This window comes from Podarcis bocagei (genome assembly GCF_964188305.1).
Source record: "Podarcis bocagei genome assembly, chromosome: 14".
Taxonomy (NCBI): domain Eukaryota; kingdom Metazoa; phylum Chordata; class Lepidosauria; order Squamata; family Lacertidae; genus Podarcis; species Podarcis bocagei.
The window spans coordinates 55,532,123-55,549,949 of NC_138139.1; the positions used below are offsets into that span (position 1 = coordinate 55,532,123).

General features: G+C 55.7%; 1 protein-coding gene and 1 long non-coding RNA gene across 2 annotated transcripts in view; both read right to left on the reverse strand.

Moving 5' to 3' along the window:
• Window positions 1-358: 358 nt before the first annotated feature.
• Window positions 359-17,827, reverse strand: part of GLIS2 (GLIS family zinc finger 2) — a 31,088-nt gene continuing 13,619 nt past the window's right edge. The window contains exons 2-7 of the mRNA XM_081170761.1: window positions 7,787-8,034; window positions 7,483-7,664; window positions 5,670-5,846; window positions 5,436-5,569; window positions 4,506-4,624; window positions 359-3,417 (exon numbers count right to left, since the gene is read on the reverse strand). Of these exons, the coding sequence (XP_081026887.1) occupies window positions 2,648-3,417; window positions 4,506-4,624; window positions 5,436-5,569; window positions 5,670-5,846; window positions 7,483-7,664; window positions 7,787-7,955 (1,551 nt within the window). The 5' untranslated portion in view covers window positions 7,956-8,034 and the 3' untranslated portion in view covers window positions 359-2,647. The remainder of the gene's footprint in view (window positions 3,418-4,505; window positions 4,625-5,435; window positions 5,570-5,669; window positions 5,847-7,482; window positions 7,665-7,786; window positions 8,035-17,827) is intronic.
• LOC308573322 lies at window positions 13,943-15,358 on the reverse strand. The gene is made up of 2 exons (XR_014002034.1): window positions 15,294-15,358; window positions 13,943-15,139 (listed from the first exon to the last, which is right to left on the reverse strand). It is a non-coding gene; the product is annotated as an uncharacterized lncRNA (long non-coding RNA).

The following is a 17,827-nucleotide window of genomic DNA, read 5'->3' on the forward strand; positions in this document are numbered from 1 at the left end:
TGCGCTGCTCCAGGAGGCAGGATCTGCTGTACCTTCAGTGCCAGAGTTTTGGTTTGGCTGAGCGTGCAGAGCCCAGCTGTGTGTGTGTGTTGGTGTGCATGAAGTGCGCATTTAATGGAGCGTGTTTGTGATACTGTGTGTGCAGACCAGGGTTTCCCAAATATGGGTCTCTGGTTGTTTTTGGACCACAGTTCCCATCATCCCTGACCACTTGTGCTGCTAGCCACGGATGATGGGAATTGTAGTCCCACAACTGCCGGGGACCCACGTTTAGTGTGTGTACAGACATATATTTCGGTGTGGTTCCCGTCCTCCCGCCCCCACCCTCCCCAGGAGACAGACAGCAGGCAGCGCCGGGCAAAGTGTCAAGATCCACTTTTATTATTTCCGTCATAGTAGCCATCCTCTTGTCGCAGAGGCCTGGGTCGTAGCTTATCTCTTCCTGTCGTCAACTACGCTAACAGTGATGGAGGCAAGAGGGGCGGGGCGAAATCCAACAGAAACTACCGTCGAAAGGCACTTAGAAACGGCTTAAAATACTGGCGGCCTGGAGGGGGCAACAACAGACGACGGGGAAGGAAACGGACACGTTCACCGGCTCACAGGCCTGGTCAGTCAGCAAGGCGTGCTGGGTCAGGATCGGGCCCCAGGGCGCGTGTGGCTCTGTGCATGTCCGGCCCTGTGCTCAGCCTTCTTCCACTGCGTGGCTGGGAGGCCAGCTCCCCTCGGCTGAGCGGCAGTGCGGGGTCCCAGGCGCCCCGGGCAGCGCTAGGGGGGGCTTGGTGTGGGGCCTCCCCCCTGCCAGCACCTGCAGGGGGCGATGCCTCAGAGGAAGGGGCAGCAGCAGGCCCCGGGAGCCTGCCTGTGTGGAAGCCCAGAGCAGGGGTCCCGCTGAGACAGCGGCGTGGGGAGAGGTATGTGGGGACCCCCTTGTACAGGGAGGCCAGAGTGAAAAGCAGGGGGACCCCTCCAAATTGGGGAGGGCGGTCGAGGTGAAGTGGGCTCCTTCAGCAAAGAAGCGGGCGCTTGGGGGGGGGAGAAGCAGGGGGCCTTCCTGCTGCTGCTGCTGGGGTGGGCGGCAAGGGTCCACCCCCATCAGAAACCAAGATGCACAAACAAGAATAAGTGTGGCTTTCACAGCTGCCCCAGTCCGGGCCGGAGCAGCGCCCCATTTGCAGGGGGTCCCTCCAGCCTCTACAGAAGACCCCCTTCTGGCCCTGTGAGTCAGGCCCCTGCCCCAGCCTCAGCCAATGGGTGTGACTGGCAACCCCTCAGGTCTTGCTCCTATTGGCTCTTTTGCCAATAGGACGGGCTTGTGCTGCTAATATTGGCCCCATCCCACTGCCAGACCCAATTGGGGACTGCTTGGCCTCCTGCCCCCCCCAGCAGGTATATTGTCTGAGCAATCCTTACAACAGCCCTGTTGGGTGGGACAGTTTGACAACAGACCCATTCTGCAGGTGGAGACAGGGGCATTAAAGGACTGGGCAGCTGCTCCTCTCCCCTGCATTGGTGCCCGGACGTGGGGGGGGGGTCCTGTTCCTCAGATCCTGGGGCCTTCCCAACCCCTCCTGTCTCCAAGGGAGGGAGGGGGCTCCCTGGACTCCTTGCCTTGGGGGCAAGCTGTGCCTCCAGAGGGCTTTTCCTGGAGGAAGCACAGACCAGCCAACCTCCCTGCTCCTTCTGGGCCCCATCTAGCGACACGGATCTTGGCCAGAGGAAACTGATGGGAGAGATGTCCTTGCCTGCTGGGGAGCTGGGGGGGGGGGCTCTTGGGTGGGAGAACCAAGGAAGGCTTGTCAGCTGCTGTTCCCACGCAAAGCCATCTCAGGCCGGGAGATTTGCAGGTCAGCTTTGAAACATCCGGAACGGCTAATAGGGGGAAGTGAATATTTCAGTTCCTCCACGTCAGTTGGGGGGGGGGAGGCAGAAGAAGGGCTGGTGAGCGGCACAGCCATTGGGTGTGCCTTGTCAGTTGGGGGGTTGGGGGGCTGAGCCAGGAAAAGGCCTGGCTGCTTTTGTTCAGTAAGAGAGATGGAGGCAGCTGAACCCCGGGGGGGACACCTCTAATCTCAGCTGGGGGGGCTCTCCTTCCCTGAACAGCAGCCAAGTGCTGGAAGTGGAAGACCCCCCCGAGCCAACAGGCACAGAGGGGGGGCCAGCAGACTGGGGGTGTGGAGGGGGTGGCAGCAGAGAAGCTGGCATGTCGGGGGGCGCTTTGGGCGTGAGATGGAGAGAGAAAGAGCCAGCGCCCTCCTTTTCTGTATGCAGAGGGCGAAAGCCCTGGACCCACTGCAGGGACCCCAAAGGGTCCTCTAGACCAACCCCGCGATGTCTGTGTGGAGGTAGCTGGGGGGGGGCAGAAGGGGGAGTCACGGCTGCTGCTCAGGGAAATGCTGCTTATTGCTTTGTTCAGGAGAGCCAGGCTCCTCCGTCGTGGGTGTCCAGGAAGCCGAGGGGATTGGCCACCCCAGCAGCCATAGCGGGGGGGGGGGAGAGATGGGGTGTGTGTGGGTGGTGGGTGGTGGAAAAGAGGAGGGCACCTTTCGGCGCAGGCCAGAAGCTCTTCCAGGGCTGCCTGGGGTCCTCCGCTGGCCACGGCCGGTCCCAGATTCCCCCCGTCCTTGGTGTGGGTCGCCACCCCCCTTCAGTTCACCACGGCTTGCTTCAGCAACACGGAGCCTGTGGGGATGACCACCCAACCGGGGGGCAGGCCGTCCGAGCTGCCCGCCGAGTTCATGCCGGTGGAGAGGTCTAGGGCGCCCCCCGCAGGCAGCAGCGAGAGGCCCTCTGCACCCGCCCGGCCCCGCTCAGTCCTCCCGCTGGCTTCCTTGCAGCTCTGCGGCGGCCCCTGCCCGCCCCCGCCGCCTTTGCCGGGCCGGGCCACGCTCCTCTCGGGCAGGGCCTTGGCGGAGGCAGCCCCCGCCAGCAAGGAGACGACGGGCAGCCCTAGGCTGCTGGCAGCGAAGGGCGAGGAGAGGAGGGGGTTCTTGGCCAGGTTGAGGGGCGCCAGGACGGGGCTGTGGAGGCCGGCCAGCCCCCCGCAGGCCAGGGCGCTGAGGTCCAGTGGGGCGGGGGCCAGCGGGAGGGGCAGGCCGTGGCTGCCGAAGAGGGCGGCGGGGTTGGGGATGATGATCTGCGCCCCGTTGAGGTAAGGCACGTCCGCGGGGGCCGCCAGGGAGGGCTTGGGGGCCGGCTGCAGCTGCAGCAGCTCCTGCTGCTCGTGCGAGATGAAGTGGCCGTGTGCCTTGATGTGCTTGCGCAGGGAGCTGGGGTCTGTGTAGCGCTTGTGGCAGCCGGGCATCTTGCAGTAGTAGGGCTTGTCCACGTAGTGCGTGCGGGTGTGCTTGAAGCGGTCGCTCGAGTTGGAGTAGCGCTTGCTGCAGCCTTCGTAGGGGCAGATGTAGGGCTTCTCGCCTGCGGGGGGAGGAAGGGACATGTGAGATATTAAGGGAAAGGCTTCCTTGAAACCAGCAATTGAAATCTGCACCTCTTGAGAACAAGTGAAGGTGCCAGGATGGAGCCTGGCAACGCCACTGTTTTGTGCCCCCTTCATCCTTCAATAGATCGCAAAGAGCTGGCCCAGAAAGCACTCTACACTGGAGCTTTCCAAACTGTGTGTCGTGACATGTTAGTGTGTTGGCTGCCGTGTGTAGGTGTGACACACTAACACACCCCACACTCCTCCCGGGGCTGGAAAGGGGTTAGTTTAACCTCTGATTTGCTAGTACTGTACAGTCAAACCTCAGATGTCAAACGTGATCTGTCCCAGAAGCCCGTTCGACTTCCGAGACACGACTTCTGATTGGTTGCAAGAGCTTATTGTAGTCAACTGTTTGGGTTCCAAAAAAATCCGCATTTACTTCCGGGTTTTTGGCGTTCGGGAGCCGAAATGTTCGAAAACGGAGCCATTCGAGAACCAAGGTTTGACTGTAAAACAGAATTGCTGCGTCGCGAAATGATGGACATCTACAAAGTGTGTCACCAACATTCAAAGTCTGGAAATCTCTGCTCCAAACTGTGGCACACTCCAAACTATAGGTGGCAGACTCTAGTTGACAGCCACCAGCATCTCAGATTCCCCCCAGGAAAGCGGGCAGGGAGACTTGGAAGTCAGAGCTTTAGGAACACAATTCTGCACTGCAGGAGGTTGGGCTAGATGACTCCCCAGGCTTCAGTTCTAGGATTCTATAGGAACATGAGAGTCGGGCTCTTCTCCCAGCGGCCACCCAGATGCCTGTGGGAAGCCAGCCATCAGGATTGGAGCACGAGAGCAGCTCCCCCCCCCCTCCTGTGGTTTCCAGCAACTGATATTCAGAAGCAAAGTTGCTGCAGCTAATAGTCTTCCATCGCCCTCTCCTCCTCCATGAACTTTCCCAGTCTTCCTGGAAAGCTTTGTCGTCCGTCTGTCCCCCGCAAGGCAGCTGCTCTGCTCAGGAGGGACACCTGGACTCTGCCCGAGGGGCTTGCAAAAGTGCGCCCACCTCCCTGGCCTCAAGACTCACCTGTGTGGGAGCGGTTGTGGATCTTCAGGTTTTCCAGCCGAGAGAAGCTCTTGTTGCAGGTGGGGCAGCGGTGGGGCTTTTCATTGGTGTGCGTGCGGATGTGGATCAGCATCTTGTACCTGGGGAGGGAAGGAAGGAGCCCCTTCAAGATGGGGGGAGGAGGAGGAGAGCAGAGACTTCTTCCCAGAGTGCTTTCAACAGGGGCAAAGAATCTGCGGCTGCCATGGTCACCCCGACTGTTGGCGCTGCAGACTGCTGGGGCGAGTCCAGAGCCAAAAAGGCGGGGAGGTGCCCCAGGCTCCCCCCCCCCCCTGCTTGGCCACTCCTGAGGCTCCGTGTCCCTCCCCACAGCCAGGGGGCTGCCGGGGGGGGGAGAGAGAGAGAGAGAGAGAGAGAGAGAGAGAGAGAGAGAGAGAGAGCATCCTCTAAGCAGGAGGCTTCCTCCTTTCTTTGGAAAGTTCCCAAAGGCTGTCCTGGAGGGAAGGGGCACTGCTGGCAGCAGCCTGGCCCTGGGGATCCACCCCCCAAGAACCACGGAGTTAATAAAGGGCTTTCCACCCCTACCCCCATGCCAACCAAAATGGGCAGCCTGACTTGCAAGTTCTCCCAAAGGGGAGCCTTGGCTCTTCACAAGCCAAGCAAATTTGGGGAGCTCAGACACGAGGGATTTTGCTGCCCGCTCCCTTCTGAGTCACGGGTAGCCAATGTGGTGACCATCCGAGGCGCTGTCAGCCTGCAGCTTGCGCCCACGGCCAGCAATGCCAGAAGCTGCCTGGATGTCTGCTCAGCACAGCTCTACGGGAGATGCTGCTCTCAGTCTCGCTCCTCCGCCTGCTGTGTGTGGTCCCTGGGAAGCCTGCAAGCCCCTTGAGGGAGGGTCAGGGGTCTCTCCCACTCCCCAGATGCCTGGGCAGTGAGCAGTTGGCTTACCTGGCATTGAAGCCCCTTCCGTGGCGAGCGCAGCCCTCCCAGTGGCAGCAGTAGCCGGCGTCCTTCTCGGGCTTCACGTGGAAGTCGTTGACGTGGTCCACGAGGTCTTGCAGCAGGTCAAAGGGCTGGTTGCACTGGAGAAGGAAGAAGCAGCGGAGGGAGGGGCTTCAGCCTCAAGAGAGACCAGCAGGGCCCTGGAGGGAGAGGCGCCCCCACCCCAAAGGCAGTGCTCACCTTGGACCACCGGCACACCAGCTGCTTCTGCAGGGGCATCTCTGGGGAGAGGCGCTTCTCTTTGGGGGCCCCCAGGAAGGCTGAGGCAGGCAGGTGCAAGGCACCCCCCGAGTTGAGGGGCAGGAAGAACTGGAAGGAGCTGCGGAGGCCATCGATGTAGCGCAGGGACTGGAGGTCCTGGGGGGACGAGAGGGGGGGGGGTGGAAAGGAACAGAAATGTCCCCTGCATTTTTCTGGCAATGCAGAGGGCTTGATGGTCTGGCTCACAAAGCCTGGAAATGCTGGGATGGAAGTCAATGGATTGAGGAGGGAACTTGACAAGACAGAAGTACTGTTTGGGGGACAGGAGGCGGGCGGGTGTGGAGGATTCCCTGGTCCTGAATGGGGTAGCTGTGCCCCTGAAGGACCAGGTGGGCAGCCTGGGACTCATTTTGGACTCACAGCTGTCCATGGAGGTGCAGGTCAGTTCTGTGTCCAGGGCAACTGTCTACTAGCTCCATCTGCTACGCAGGCTGAAACCCTCCCTGCCCACAGACTGTCTCACCAGAGTGGTGCTTGCTCTAGTTATCTCCCGCTTGGACTACTGGAATGCGCTCTACGTGGGGCTACCTTTGAAGGTGACCCGGAAACTACAACTAATCCAGAATGCGGCAACCAGACTGGTGACTGGGAGCTGCCGCTGAGACCATAGAACACTTGTCCTTTAAAGACCTACAGTGGCTCCCAGTACATTTCCGAGCACAATTCAAAGTGTTGGCGTTGACCTTCAGAGCCCTAAATGGCCTCTGCCCAGTATCCCTGAAGGAGCGTCTCCACCCCCATCATCCAGCCCGGACACTGAGGTCCAGCTCCGAGGGCCTTCTGGCGGTTCCCTCCCTGTGAGAAGTGAGGTTGCAGGGAACCAGGCAGAGGGCCTTATTGGTAGTGGGAAAAGGATGTCAAGGAAATAAACAACTATCTGGATTTTAGAAGACTTCTGAAGGCAGCCCTGTTTAGGGAAGTTTTAGATGTTTGATGCCTTACTGTGTTTGAAATTTTAATTGGTCGGAAGCTGCCCAAAGTGGCTGGGGAAACCCAGTCAGATGAGCAGCATATAAATATATAAATATAACTATTAACTATTAATTAAATATAGCAACTATTACTTTACTTGACAGGTTGCAGGTTCTTATTTTGGCAAAGGTGGCAATGCAGGAGGCTCCCCCTCCCCATCTATCCCCCCCATCTGCCACTTGAGAGGATGCCCCCTCCCCTGCAGGAGACCCATAGAACTGCAGAGTTGGATGGGACCCCGTGGGTCATCTAGCCCAACCCCCTGCCCTCCCAGCTCAGCCAGAGTCTGGCTTCCTCTCAGTGGGCTGGAGTTCCACAGGGTCTGGTCCTTGAGAGTTGCCTTGTCTCCCATTCAGCTGCCTCACTGGGCTGCTGCCAGGGAAGATGCCAGCGGACTTTTGCCGCTCGGCTGCCCCCCACATCATCATCATCATCATCATCATCATCATAATTTATTTATACCCCTCCCTCCCCAGCCTAGACCAGGCTCAGGGCGGCTAACACCCAATATAAAAATGAATTGATTGAAATACAACTTAAAAAGAAGATTAAAATACAACATTAAAATACAGCCTCATTTCAATGGAAACTCAAATCAAAAACTTTTTGGGGGATGAAAACGTCAAGTCTTCACCAAGGCTAACTATCCAGACTGGTCCCACATGGGCCAGAAAAAAGCCGGGGAAGTCCCCAAATAGGGGACACATCCCTTGCGCAGGACCCTGGGGCACAGCAACCTCCTCTGCCCCCAGCAACTCACCCGCAGGGCGGAGGAGCTCACCAACTCCCCGCCGCTCTGCCTGTCAGGGGAGAGCGAGGCGCGGCCCCCGCCGGGGGAGTCCAAGCCAGGAGGAGGAGGCGGAGAAAGGCTCAGGTCGATGGTGGGGGTGGAGGAGAAGCGGGTGTTCCTCTTGTCGTGGCATTTGGGGTGCAACTGGAGGCCTGCAAAGGAGGGGGAGAGATGCAATGAAGAAGCTCCAACCTACGTCTCCCCTGCCCTGCCCCAGTTCCACGACTCCAGCAGAGCCTCCTTCGCATCTGCCCCCCACCCCTCGGCCACTCACCGTCGAGGGGGGAATGAGGCGAGTCGGGGCTGCTGTCCTCCCGGATCCGGAAGTCCTGGCGGAAGGATCGGGGCCTGGAGCTGCCCAGGGTCTGGTCGCCCTTGGCTTGTGCCGCCTGGAGCTTGGAGATGCTCAGCTTGAGGTCCAGCGGCTCCTCGAGGGAATGCATGGCGAGTGGCCAGGGAGAAGGCCACTCTTGTCAATTGGGGAGGGGGGAGGAGGATGTTCCGAGGGAGGGGCTCCTCAGCCTGGAATAGCAGAGAGAGAGAAAGAGAGAGAGGGTAAGGAAAAGGAGGGGACATTTTACCATATGTGGTGGGATTGTAATAAAATTTTTAAAATTTGGGAAATGATATACAATGAATTGAAGAAAATGTTCCATCTAACATTTGCTAAGAAACCCGAAGCATTTCTGTTGGGGATTGTAGGGAAAGACCTGCTAAGGAAGTTGAAAAATATCTTCATGTATGCGACAACGGCAGCGAGAGTCTTAATAGCACAGGGATGGAAGAACGAGGAAACCCCGACTAAAGAACTATGGCAAGAGAAACTCATGTACTATGCAGAACTGGCAAAATTGACACACAAATTACGGGACAAGGATAACTGTGACTTTAAAGATGCATGCGAACCTTTTACAAAGTATTTAAAGAAGCAACAAAGTGAACTGGACTCCTTGGCAGGCTTTGAATAAACACTCATAAACTCTTTATTGATAATAACTAGCCAGATAAATTTAGGATTTATACAATTTTGTAACATGCAGAGAATAGCATCTATAGAGAAACCAGAGATTGGAACTGAGGGAAGTCGGGGGGGGTTGTTTTATGGGGGTGATGGGGGGAAAAAACTAAGGATGATATGTTGTAAGCTAATATGTTGTATTTAAATTCCTAATAAAAATATTAAGAGAGAGAGAGAGACAAGCTGGAGCAGATGCACAACTCTGGATCAGGCCCCAGGCCCCGCCCTGCGCCAGCAGTTGCACTACAGAATGGTCCCGCGGGGCATCAGGAAAGGAAATATGCAGATTGGACTCTCAGTGGAGGTTTTTAAAGCCCATTATGTGGGAGAAAAGCAATGACAAACCTAGACAGCATCTTAAAAAGCAGAGACATCACTTTGCCAACAAAGGTCCGTATAGTTAAAGCTCTGGTTTTCCCAGTAGTGATGTATGGAAGTGAGAGCTGGACTGTCAAGAAGGCTGATCGCCGAAGAATGGATGCTTTTGAATTCTGGTGCTGGAGGAGACTCTTGAGAGTCCCATGGACTGCAAGGAGATCCAACCTCTCCATTCTGAAGGAAATCAGCCCTGAGTGCTCACTGGAAGGACAGATCCTGAAGCTGAGGCTCCAAGACTTTGGCCACCTCATGAGAAGAGAAGACTCCCTGGAAAAGACCCTTATGTTGGGAAAGATGGAGGGCACAAGAAGAAGGGGACGACAGAGGACGAGATGGTGGGACAGTGTTCTTGAAGCTACCGAGTGCCTGGCGTGCTCTGGTCCATGGGGTCACGAAGAGTCGGACATGACTAAACAACAACCATGTGGGTTTGTGGCTCCCCAGAACTGGCCAGCAGGGGGCAGCAGCTGCTCCAGGAAAGGCTGGCAGAGGGCATCGGTCACAGGGCTCCCCACCACCACCAGCGGGAACAAAGTCGCTCTGCCCCTCCCCTCGAGGCTGGCAGATCAAAGAGTCACAAGGGAGGCTGCCTCCCTTGTCTTGCTCTGGGCCCCAAACTTCGCTTCTTCCTTCCCTCCCAGGTCTTAAAAAAATGTCTGCACAAAGACCTTGGCACAACCAGAGTGTTTCTGACCCATGCGGGCACCAGGAGATATGATGGGTGCCTCCTTCTGGTCTGGAGACCTCCTGCCAGCTGCTCACCTGGGCAGGGCAAAGGGGGGGACTTTCGCTCCAGATCCTGCCTGGGACTTTCAGCAGACACAGCCAGAGCCCATCCCCACTGGTAACCAGCCACGCAAATTGTTTACTGGTGAGGCAAGGGGGGGGGGGGACTTTCAGCCTCTCCCGTCCAATTTCCCTGTAACAGTTTATCCACTCACACTTGCCGTCTCTTGGCATCAATATCCATTTCAATTAGAACCACAGTTTTCAAATTCAATAAGAAATGCTGCTCTCATGGGTGACAGGCAATGTGTGATTTGGGAGGGCGACAATTTTTAATCTCGCCGTTTTCATCGCAGTGGGACTTGTATAGCACTTATTTAGGGAAGTGTATCATTACACATGTGCAGAGTGCCACTATCTGCTCCTGGGGGGGGGATCAATTATTTTGTGGGAAATTGGGGGGGGGGAATTGAAAAATTGGGAAACACATTTTCCAGCCCAATTTTTATGTGGTTCCCCACCCCCCCAACAGGCCTTCACCTCTGTAGCCACAGTTATGCTTTTGGGCTGGGTGGTGCAGAGGATATTGACAGATTCATGGGAGTAAATTCATGGGAGTGTAAATTGTATGTGGGGCAAGAAAGAGTGTGGAAATTTGGGAAAGGGGGGGGTCTTTTTTTAAAAAAATGCTTGACATTCGTATTGAGAGGAATACCCCAGTAGCCCTGGTGGAAGACTACTGCTCCATGAAGGCAAGTTATTTCCATTCAATTGAGGTTCCAATAAACACCCCAATTCCACAAATTCACATTAATGCCGTTTATCAAATAATCCGAGTTAGAAATAAGGGTGTTGCCTTCAACATGGCGCTCAGGTGAATGCTCTGTGGGGTTAGGGTGTTTCCCCTCCTTCTTGCACCCCCTAAATCTGTGCTGGGTCCTGCTTGTGGGTCTCCCATTGAGGCACCCCATTGGCCACCGGCCTCATCCCTCTTGCAGGTTCTCCCCTTGTCCTTCACCTGTGCTGGCTCTCCAGGTGTTGTTGGACGACAGCTCCCATCAGCTCTGCTAAGAGATTACGCCCCACACCTGGGAGTGGGAGTCATGTTGGCACTCCCTACTTTGAAGGGGAGGGGGCTGCCTAAGGCCCAGGTGTTGTTAGACACCAACAACCATCATCTTCATCACCATCTAGCTCCCTGAGAGTCCAAACAGCGGGAGGTCCACACGTGGCTCCATCCCTGGCTTAGTCCAGATGCTTCTACTGACACTTGTCCAGGAGACCTTCCTCACTGGGGACACAGGGCTAAAACCCATCTGGGATGCTGATGGGGGCAGCGCACCCCACTTTCCGTTGCTGCCGCCTCCTCTTTTCACAAGGATGGAGAAGGTCTGAAGGTCCCAGGAGCAGAATCTCCGAGAACATGGATGAAAAGGGGGGCTTCAGGGTGGGATTTATGAGTCCTGGCAGTCAAGGGGGGGTGTCTACCTGCCAGTTCCCCTGTGCCTCCTTAGGCATTGTTGTTTAGTCGTGTCCGACTCTTCGTCACCCCCTGGACCAGAGCACGCCAGGCACTCCTGTCTTCCACTGCCTCCCGCAGTTTGGTCAAACTCATGCTGGTAGCTTTGAGAACACTGTCCAACCATCTCGTCCTCTGTCGTCCCCTTCTCCTTCTTTCCCAACATCAGGGTCTTTTCTAGGGAGTCTTCTCATCACGTGAGGTGGCCAAAGTATTGGAGCCTCAGCTTCAGGATCTGTCCTTCCAGTGAGCACTCAGGGCTGATTTGCTTCAGAATGGAGAGGTTTGATCTTCTTGCAGTCCGTGGGACTCTCAAGAGTCACCTCCAGCACCTCCTTAGGCATAGGGGCCCCAATTCCACAGAAGTCACCAGCCCTCCTGCCTTCTCCAGCAGCTTGGAGAGAGGGATGAGCTTTTGGGGGACATCCACCCAGAGGGGAAAGGGAGGGAAGTAGCGGGCGGCGGCAAGAAGGAAGCCTTCCTCCAGACCTCCAAGATTTGTCGGGCCCCGCCCTGCCCCTTCCTTGCCCGACGGCACAACCGGAGGAGAGGGAAGACTCAGCTCGGGCGACTTGCTCAAGACCCGGCGCGGCGCATCTTCCACGCAGCTCCTGGAACAAACGGAGCCCACGTCCAGGCCCCCCGCCCCGTCCAGAAGCCCCGCCTCGCGGGGAGTTGGGTCAAGGCACTCTGCGTATGCTCAGGGGCGCCCGCTTGCCTCGTCTTTTCCCTCCCGGAGCACCGGGCCGCGGGGTCCCCACGCCCTGCGTGACCCCGAGCTGCCTCTGCCTCGACGGGGACTCCCGCCAAGCTCGCTGGCCCGGCTGCCAAGTGCCCTGCGACGGGCTGGACGGGGCTGCGGCTCGGTCTGTTTTCCTTCGGCTCCGGCCCCGCCTGCCTCCCCAGGCAGCCCGGGAACGCCCGGCTCCTGCCGCTGCCAAGAGCGCATGAATGGAGGCGCAGGACGCGACGGGGCGCGCGGGCAGCGAGCGCAAGGAAGCCAAAGCGGCCATCGGAGGGTCGCGGGGGGGGGGGGGCGGGAGCCGGAGCCTTCCCCTCTCCGGCAAGCTCCAGGTGGCACCTGCTCCCTCAACCCGGCTGGCGGAGGCCGCCTCCTGCCCTCCCTGCCGGGCTGGCACCGGGCCACGGCAGGCGGCAGCGGCTCAGACGCGCAGGAATGCGGCAGCGCCTCCCGCGGAGCCGGAGCACGGGGGGGGGGCAGGCCCAGGCAGGAGCCCCCGCCGGGCCGACGCCTGGGAGGCAGAGGGGCCCCGACGGCCTCGGTGTGCGGGGGCGGCCCACCCGCGCGCTGGGAGGTCCGAGGCGGCTGCATGAAAGAAAGCGCATCCTGCCCACCCCGCGGACTGTCCACCCTCGAAAGAAAAGCGCCGTCGGCGGCGGAGTCAGCACACTTCTGGGCTAAGACATTATTATTATTATTATTATTATTATTATTATTATTATTATTATTATTATTATTATTATTATTATTATTATTATTATTTTATATACCGCCCTATTCCCTGGGCGTTTAAGAGCGGTTCACAAAATAAAATCAAAATATAAAACCACAAAAGACATAATCAAAATTAAAGCAACAGAATAACCCCCCCAAAGACACCACACTTTAAAATGGCTTAGAATTGTGATGGAAAGGGCAGTAGAGGGTAATTTAGTCAAACTCCACTATTATATGATTCTATGAACTCCCTGCTGTGAAGGAATCTCAGCTCGAAGGTCCCTGACAGGTGGCCGTCCAACCTCTGCTTAATAATAATAATAAAAATTATTTATACCCCGCCCTCCCCGGGCTCAGGGCAGCTAACACCAATAAAATCACAGTAAAAACATAATGGGGGGGCAATTTAAAATACAGGTTAAAATGCAATTTAAAATGCAGCCTCATTTTACAAACCACCAAGGAAGGAGAGGTCATCACCTTCTGACATGAGAGAATCCTAGAATGGCAGCTGGAAGGGTTCTCCAAGAGTCATCTAGTCCACCCCCTGCAATGCGGGAATTTAAACTAAAGCATCCATGACAGATGCCCCCCCCATCTCTGCGTCGAAACTTCCCAGGGAGGAGATGAACCCTTGCTGCTCTGAGGCTGAGCCCTCCCGCCAGCAGCCACCAACCCAGCTGAACTGAAGGAGTGCAAGTTGCCCTCCCAACACCCTCCATGGGGTTCTGCGGATGGGAAGCGCCTTGGGGCAGGGACCCTCCCTCTGGGCTCACCCCGCCAGCGCCCAGGAGCTGCCAGGTCAGTATGGGCCAGGTTCAAGTATATAAAGCTCTTAACAGCTTGGGACCAGTCTACCCTGCTAGATCACCTTAGCCAATAGATGGCCACTAAACTGTTTTGATTGGCAGAATTGGCTACAGGTGCCACGTACCAGTTTCACAATTGTAACAACCCCTTCACTTGGTGTGGAGGTACCTGAACTTTGGAACTCCCTGCTGACTGATATGCTGTACCATTTTCAGCACCAGCTAAAAACATTGTTTAGATAAGCCCGGGTGTTTAGAAATGCTAGTATGAATTTTAATCTGATTTTTAGTAGATTTCGAAGTATTTTTTTTTTAAAAAACCAACAACCCACAACTTTATTGTTTTATGTAAACTTTATGAAATAAATAAATAAAATGTAGCAAAACTAGTTTCCCGATTTCAGGAACCAAGAGGACAAAAACTTTAAAAAAGAATGGGAGAAGTTTATAATTTACTTAGGAGACCACTGTAAGCAGATGAAAACATTAGCAGGATTTTAATTTCACTTGTAATGTAACAAACATTATGGATAATATGGATGGATATAAAATATAGAGTATGCAACCATATGCAGCTGAAAATGTTGACAATAGGACCCATGGAGTCTTGAGATTCAGAGAATTCTCTATACACGGATATGTATTTATAAATTTATATCTGTAAAATCAAATAAAAATGATTTCAAAAAACAAACACACTATTTTCCCTGGGTTTTCCCTGTACTGGTCTTACGTTTTAAATTTCTTGTCTCATGCTGCTTTATAATACAACTTTACTCCTTTCCCATGGCGTTTGTGTCCTTGAGGAGGACTGTGTCGAAAGAAGAGGCCAGAGGCGAACTCATGATTTGATATAAAAGCAGGAGGGGCCTGGTGCCCTCAGCCCCCCACCAGGGCTTGGGGCCAGAAGGCGGGGGATACCAACCAAGAGAGCCCGGGGGGCGGGGGGGAGGCCCTCCAGCCTCTTGTGGTGGGACTCATCCGGGACAGCAGAGGAAGGCCGCAAAGCCAGGCAGCTAGACTTTGCTCACATCCACAGCCGTAGGAGACTTCAGGGTCTCAAAGGTCAGCAGCCAAAATTAGGTGCTCTCCGCTGCTCATGCGCCATTCTAAACCATAGTTGTGGTGTCTCCTGCAGCACGCCTGAGGCTCCGTACCCAGTCATGCTCCCCTAAATCCGCCTAAATTCCAGGCTAAAGAAAAGAGGAGACATGAGAGCCACTTTCAAATATCTGAAGATGAAGCTAGCTTGTTTTCTCCTGCTGCAGAGGGTAGGACTTGAACCCGTGGCTTCAAGTGACACGGGAGGAGGTTCCGACTAAGCGTCAGGAAGAAGTTTCAGAAAAGCGAGAGCCACTCAACAGGGAAGCACACTCCCTTAGGCAAACTCGGCCCTCCAGATGTTTTGGGACTACAACTCCCATCCCTAGCGAACAGGACCAGTGGTCAGGGATGATGGGAATTGTAGTCTCAAAACATCTGGAGGGCTGGAGTTTGCCTTTGCCTGCCCTTAGGAGATGGTGGACTCTCCTCCCTTGGAGGTTTCTAAGCAGAGGTGGGATGGCCACCTGCCATGGATGCTTTAGCTGAGATTCCTGCATTGGAGGGGGCTGGAATGGATGACCTTGGGGGGCCCCTTCCAACTTGATTCTATTATTCTAGTCTGAAGGCTTAAAGCAGTACTACACCACTTTGACAGTAAGGAAGAGTGCTGGGAACTAAAGGGGTGGTGGCAGTGGCATAGCGTGGGTTGTCAGCACCCGGGGCAAGGCAAGTAATTTGCGCCCCCTAACCCGTGGATTTGCGCCCCCTAACCCTAACCCCCAGATGTTGCGCCCGGTGCGGCCGGCCCCCCTGCACCCCCCACGCTACGCCACTGGGTGGTGGTGTAAACTGTATCTCCATGCGACCCGTCCCCTTAGCAAACTACAGTTCCCAGCACTCTCCCCGACTGTGGATGTCGTCCCAGGAGGGCCCCTCCCTCCCCCTGCTCCCCACCCAAGAGAGAGGCCTGCTGGGGACTCTGCCTGGAAGGAGCAGCTGGCAGGAGGCAGCTCTGGCTGGCTGGGGCCAAGCCTGGTGGCGCCCCTCCCAGCCGGAAGAGGCCTTTCCTCTCCCTCCCCGCCATGTGTCAGCTGGAGGGGTCGCACAGCTGCAACAGGAATCCATTAGAAAGGAGGCGAGGGCGGAAGCGGGTGGGGAGCTGCTGCTGCTGCAGCAGCAAGGAGAGGGGAGAGGGGGGGCCCTCCTTCCCCAAAGGCTGCTCCACTTCCCTGCTTAATTGCATGCAGCCAAGGGAGGGAGGCAGGATCCTGCAGGCTGTCCTTGGCAGAGGCCCAGGCGGCTGCAGGCCCTATAGGAAGACACCCCCCCCCCAGGGTGCCCCTCGCTGACCCCTCCTGGAAGCAGGCTGGGGGGCAGCAAGGCTGTGCCTGAAATGAGAAGGGGTCCAGAGGGCAAGGAGGACCATGTCTGGCTCCTTGGCTTTCCCCCCAAGAGCGGAGAATTGGAGCCTCGCCTCTTCCAAAGACAGGTCAGAGCTCCGCTGGCCACAGGAAGCCTCTGGGACCCTTCTCCTTCGGCCAGAGTTACTTATTTATTTGATACGGGGACATTTCTCCTCCTCAGCCTCTCTCTCGAAAACGCCCCAGGGCAGCTCTGGCCAGAAAAAACAAGCCGGAGTGAAAACAATTCCTCTACACAGAGGGAGAGCCTGTGCAGCTCAGTTTCCCTTGTTTCATAAAGCAGCAAAGCAGATGTAGAGGCATCCCACCAGCCCCCTAATTCTCCCACACCTGGCTCTGTGTCCCACCAGGTCCTACTCAGAGGAGATGCAGTGAAATGGATGAAGCCACGTTGGCCCAGTCCCTTGGCCTCCGCTGAGCCTAAATCCCTTCTCAGACGCTGGGAGAAGCAGCCACCTTTGTTGAAAGAGCCCACTGAGTCATTGATTTATATACTGCATTTATAGCCCGCCTCCAAGGATACAATCAAGGAATTGTTCGAAGGGATCCCAAGGGTCATCTAGTCCAACCCGCTGCAATGCCAGGGATATGCAGCTGTCCCGTATGGGGGTGGCAGCAATAAAACTGGCAGCACAATTGCAAAGCTAAGCAGGGTCAGGTATGGTTTCAGACTGGATGGGAGATGGAGTGTTGAGTTCCCTGCATCACAGGGGGTTGGACTAGATTGCCCCTGGGGTTCCTTCTAACACTAACATTCGAGGATTCAGAAAACCTACAACCTTGGCCTCATGAGCACCATGTTTTAACCAGCTGAGCTATCCAGGAGCTCAAATATTCCCCTCCTCACCTAATCACTACAAAAGCCCCTGGGGGGCAGGTTAGTCTGAGAGAGGCAGTGATTCCCCCCCCCCCCGAAGGTCACCCCCAGTGGGCATGACTGAGTGGGGAGATTCAAACCCTAGTCTCTCCCAGGTCCTAGTCTGTCACTCCAACCACTACACCACACTCCCCTTGCCTAGCCCTGCCCTTCCCCATCACAACCCCCACTACACCCGACAGCAGAAACTACAACTAATCCAGAATGTGGCAGCTAGACTGGGGACTGGGAGCAGCCGCTGAGACCACAATAACACCAGTCTTGAAAGACCTACATTGGCTCCCTGGAAGTTTCCGAGCACAATTCAAACTGTTGGTGTTGACCTTTAAAGCCCTAAACGGCCTCGTTCCAGTATCCCTGAAGAAGCGTCTCCACCCACATCGTTCTGCCCGGACACTGAGGTCCAGCTCTGAGGGCCTTCTGGCAGTTCCCTCCCTGCGAGAAATGAGGTTGCAGGGAACCAGGCAGAGGGCCTTCTTGGTGTTGGCGCCCATCCTGTGGAATGCCCTCCCATCAGATGTCAAGAAAATCAACAACTATCTGACTTTTAGAAGACATCTGAAGGCAGCCCTGTTTAGGGAAGCTTTTAATGTTTAATAGATTATTGCATTTTAATATTATGATGAAACCACCCAGAGTGGCTGGGGAAACACAGCCAGATGGGTGGGGTATAAATAATAAATTATTATTATTATTATTATTATTATTATTATTATTATTATTATTATTATTATTATTATTATTATAGCAGAAGCCCCTCCAGGAGGCTTTGCTCAGACGGCCTCCTGGGCCTGTCCCTGCACTCACTCCTTAACTCAGGAGCCAGTTCCTGCTTGACAACCAGGCCCACCCAGCCCCCTCCAAGTACTCCCCAATATCTCCCCCCACTGCAGTTCAAAGGGATTGTGGCCTGTGCTCCACACAGTAGGGGAAACAAAGTTCAGCTGGGGATCAAGCCCAATCCCCTCACTTCCCTCTCGCCAGAAGAGCCAAGCGAGGGGGGAGAGACTCCCACAGCTGGCAGGTCACCAGGGGGTCTGCGAATGCCCCCCATTTCCACAAAG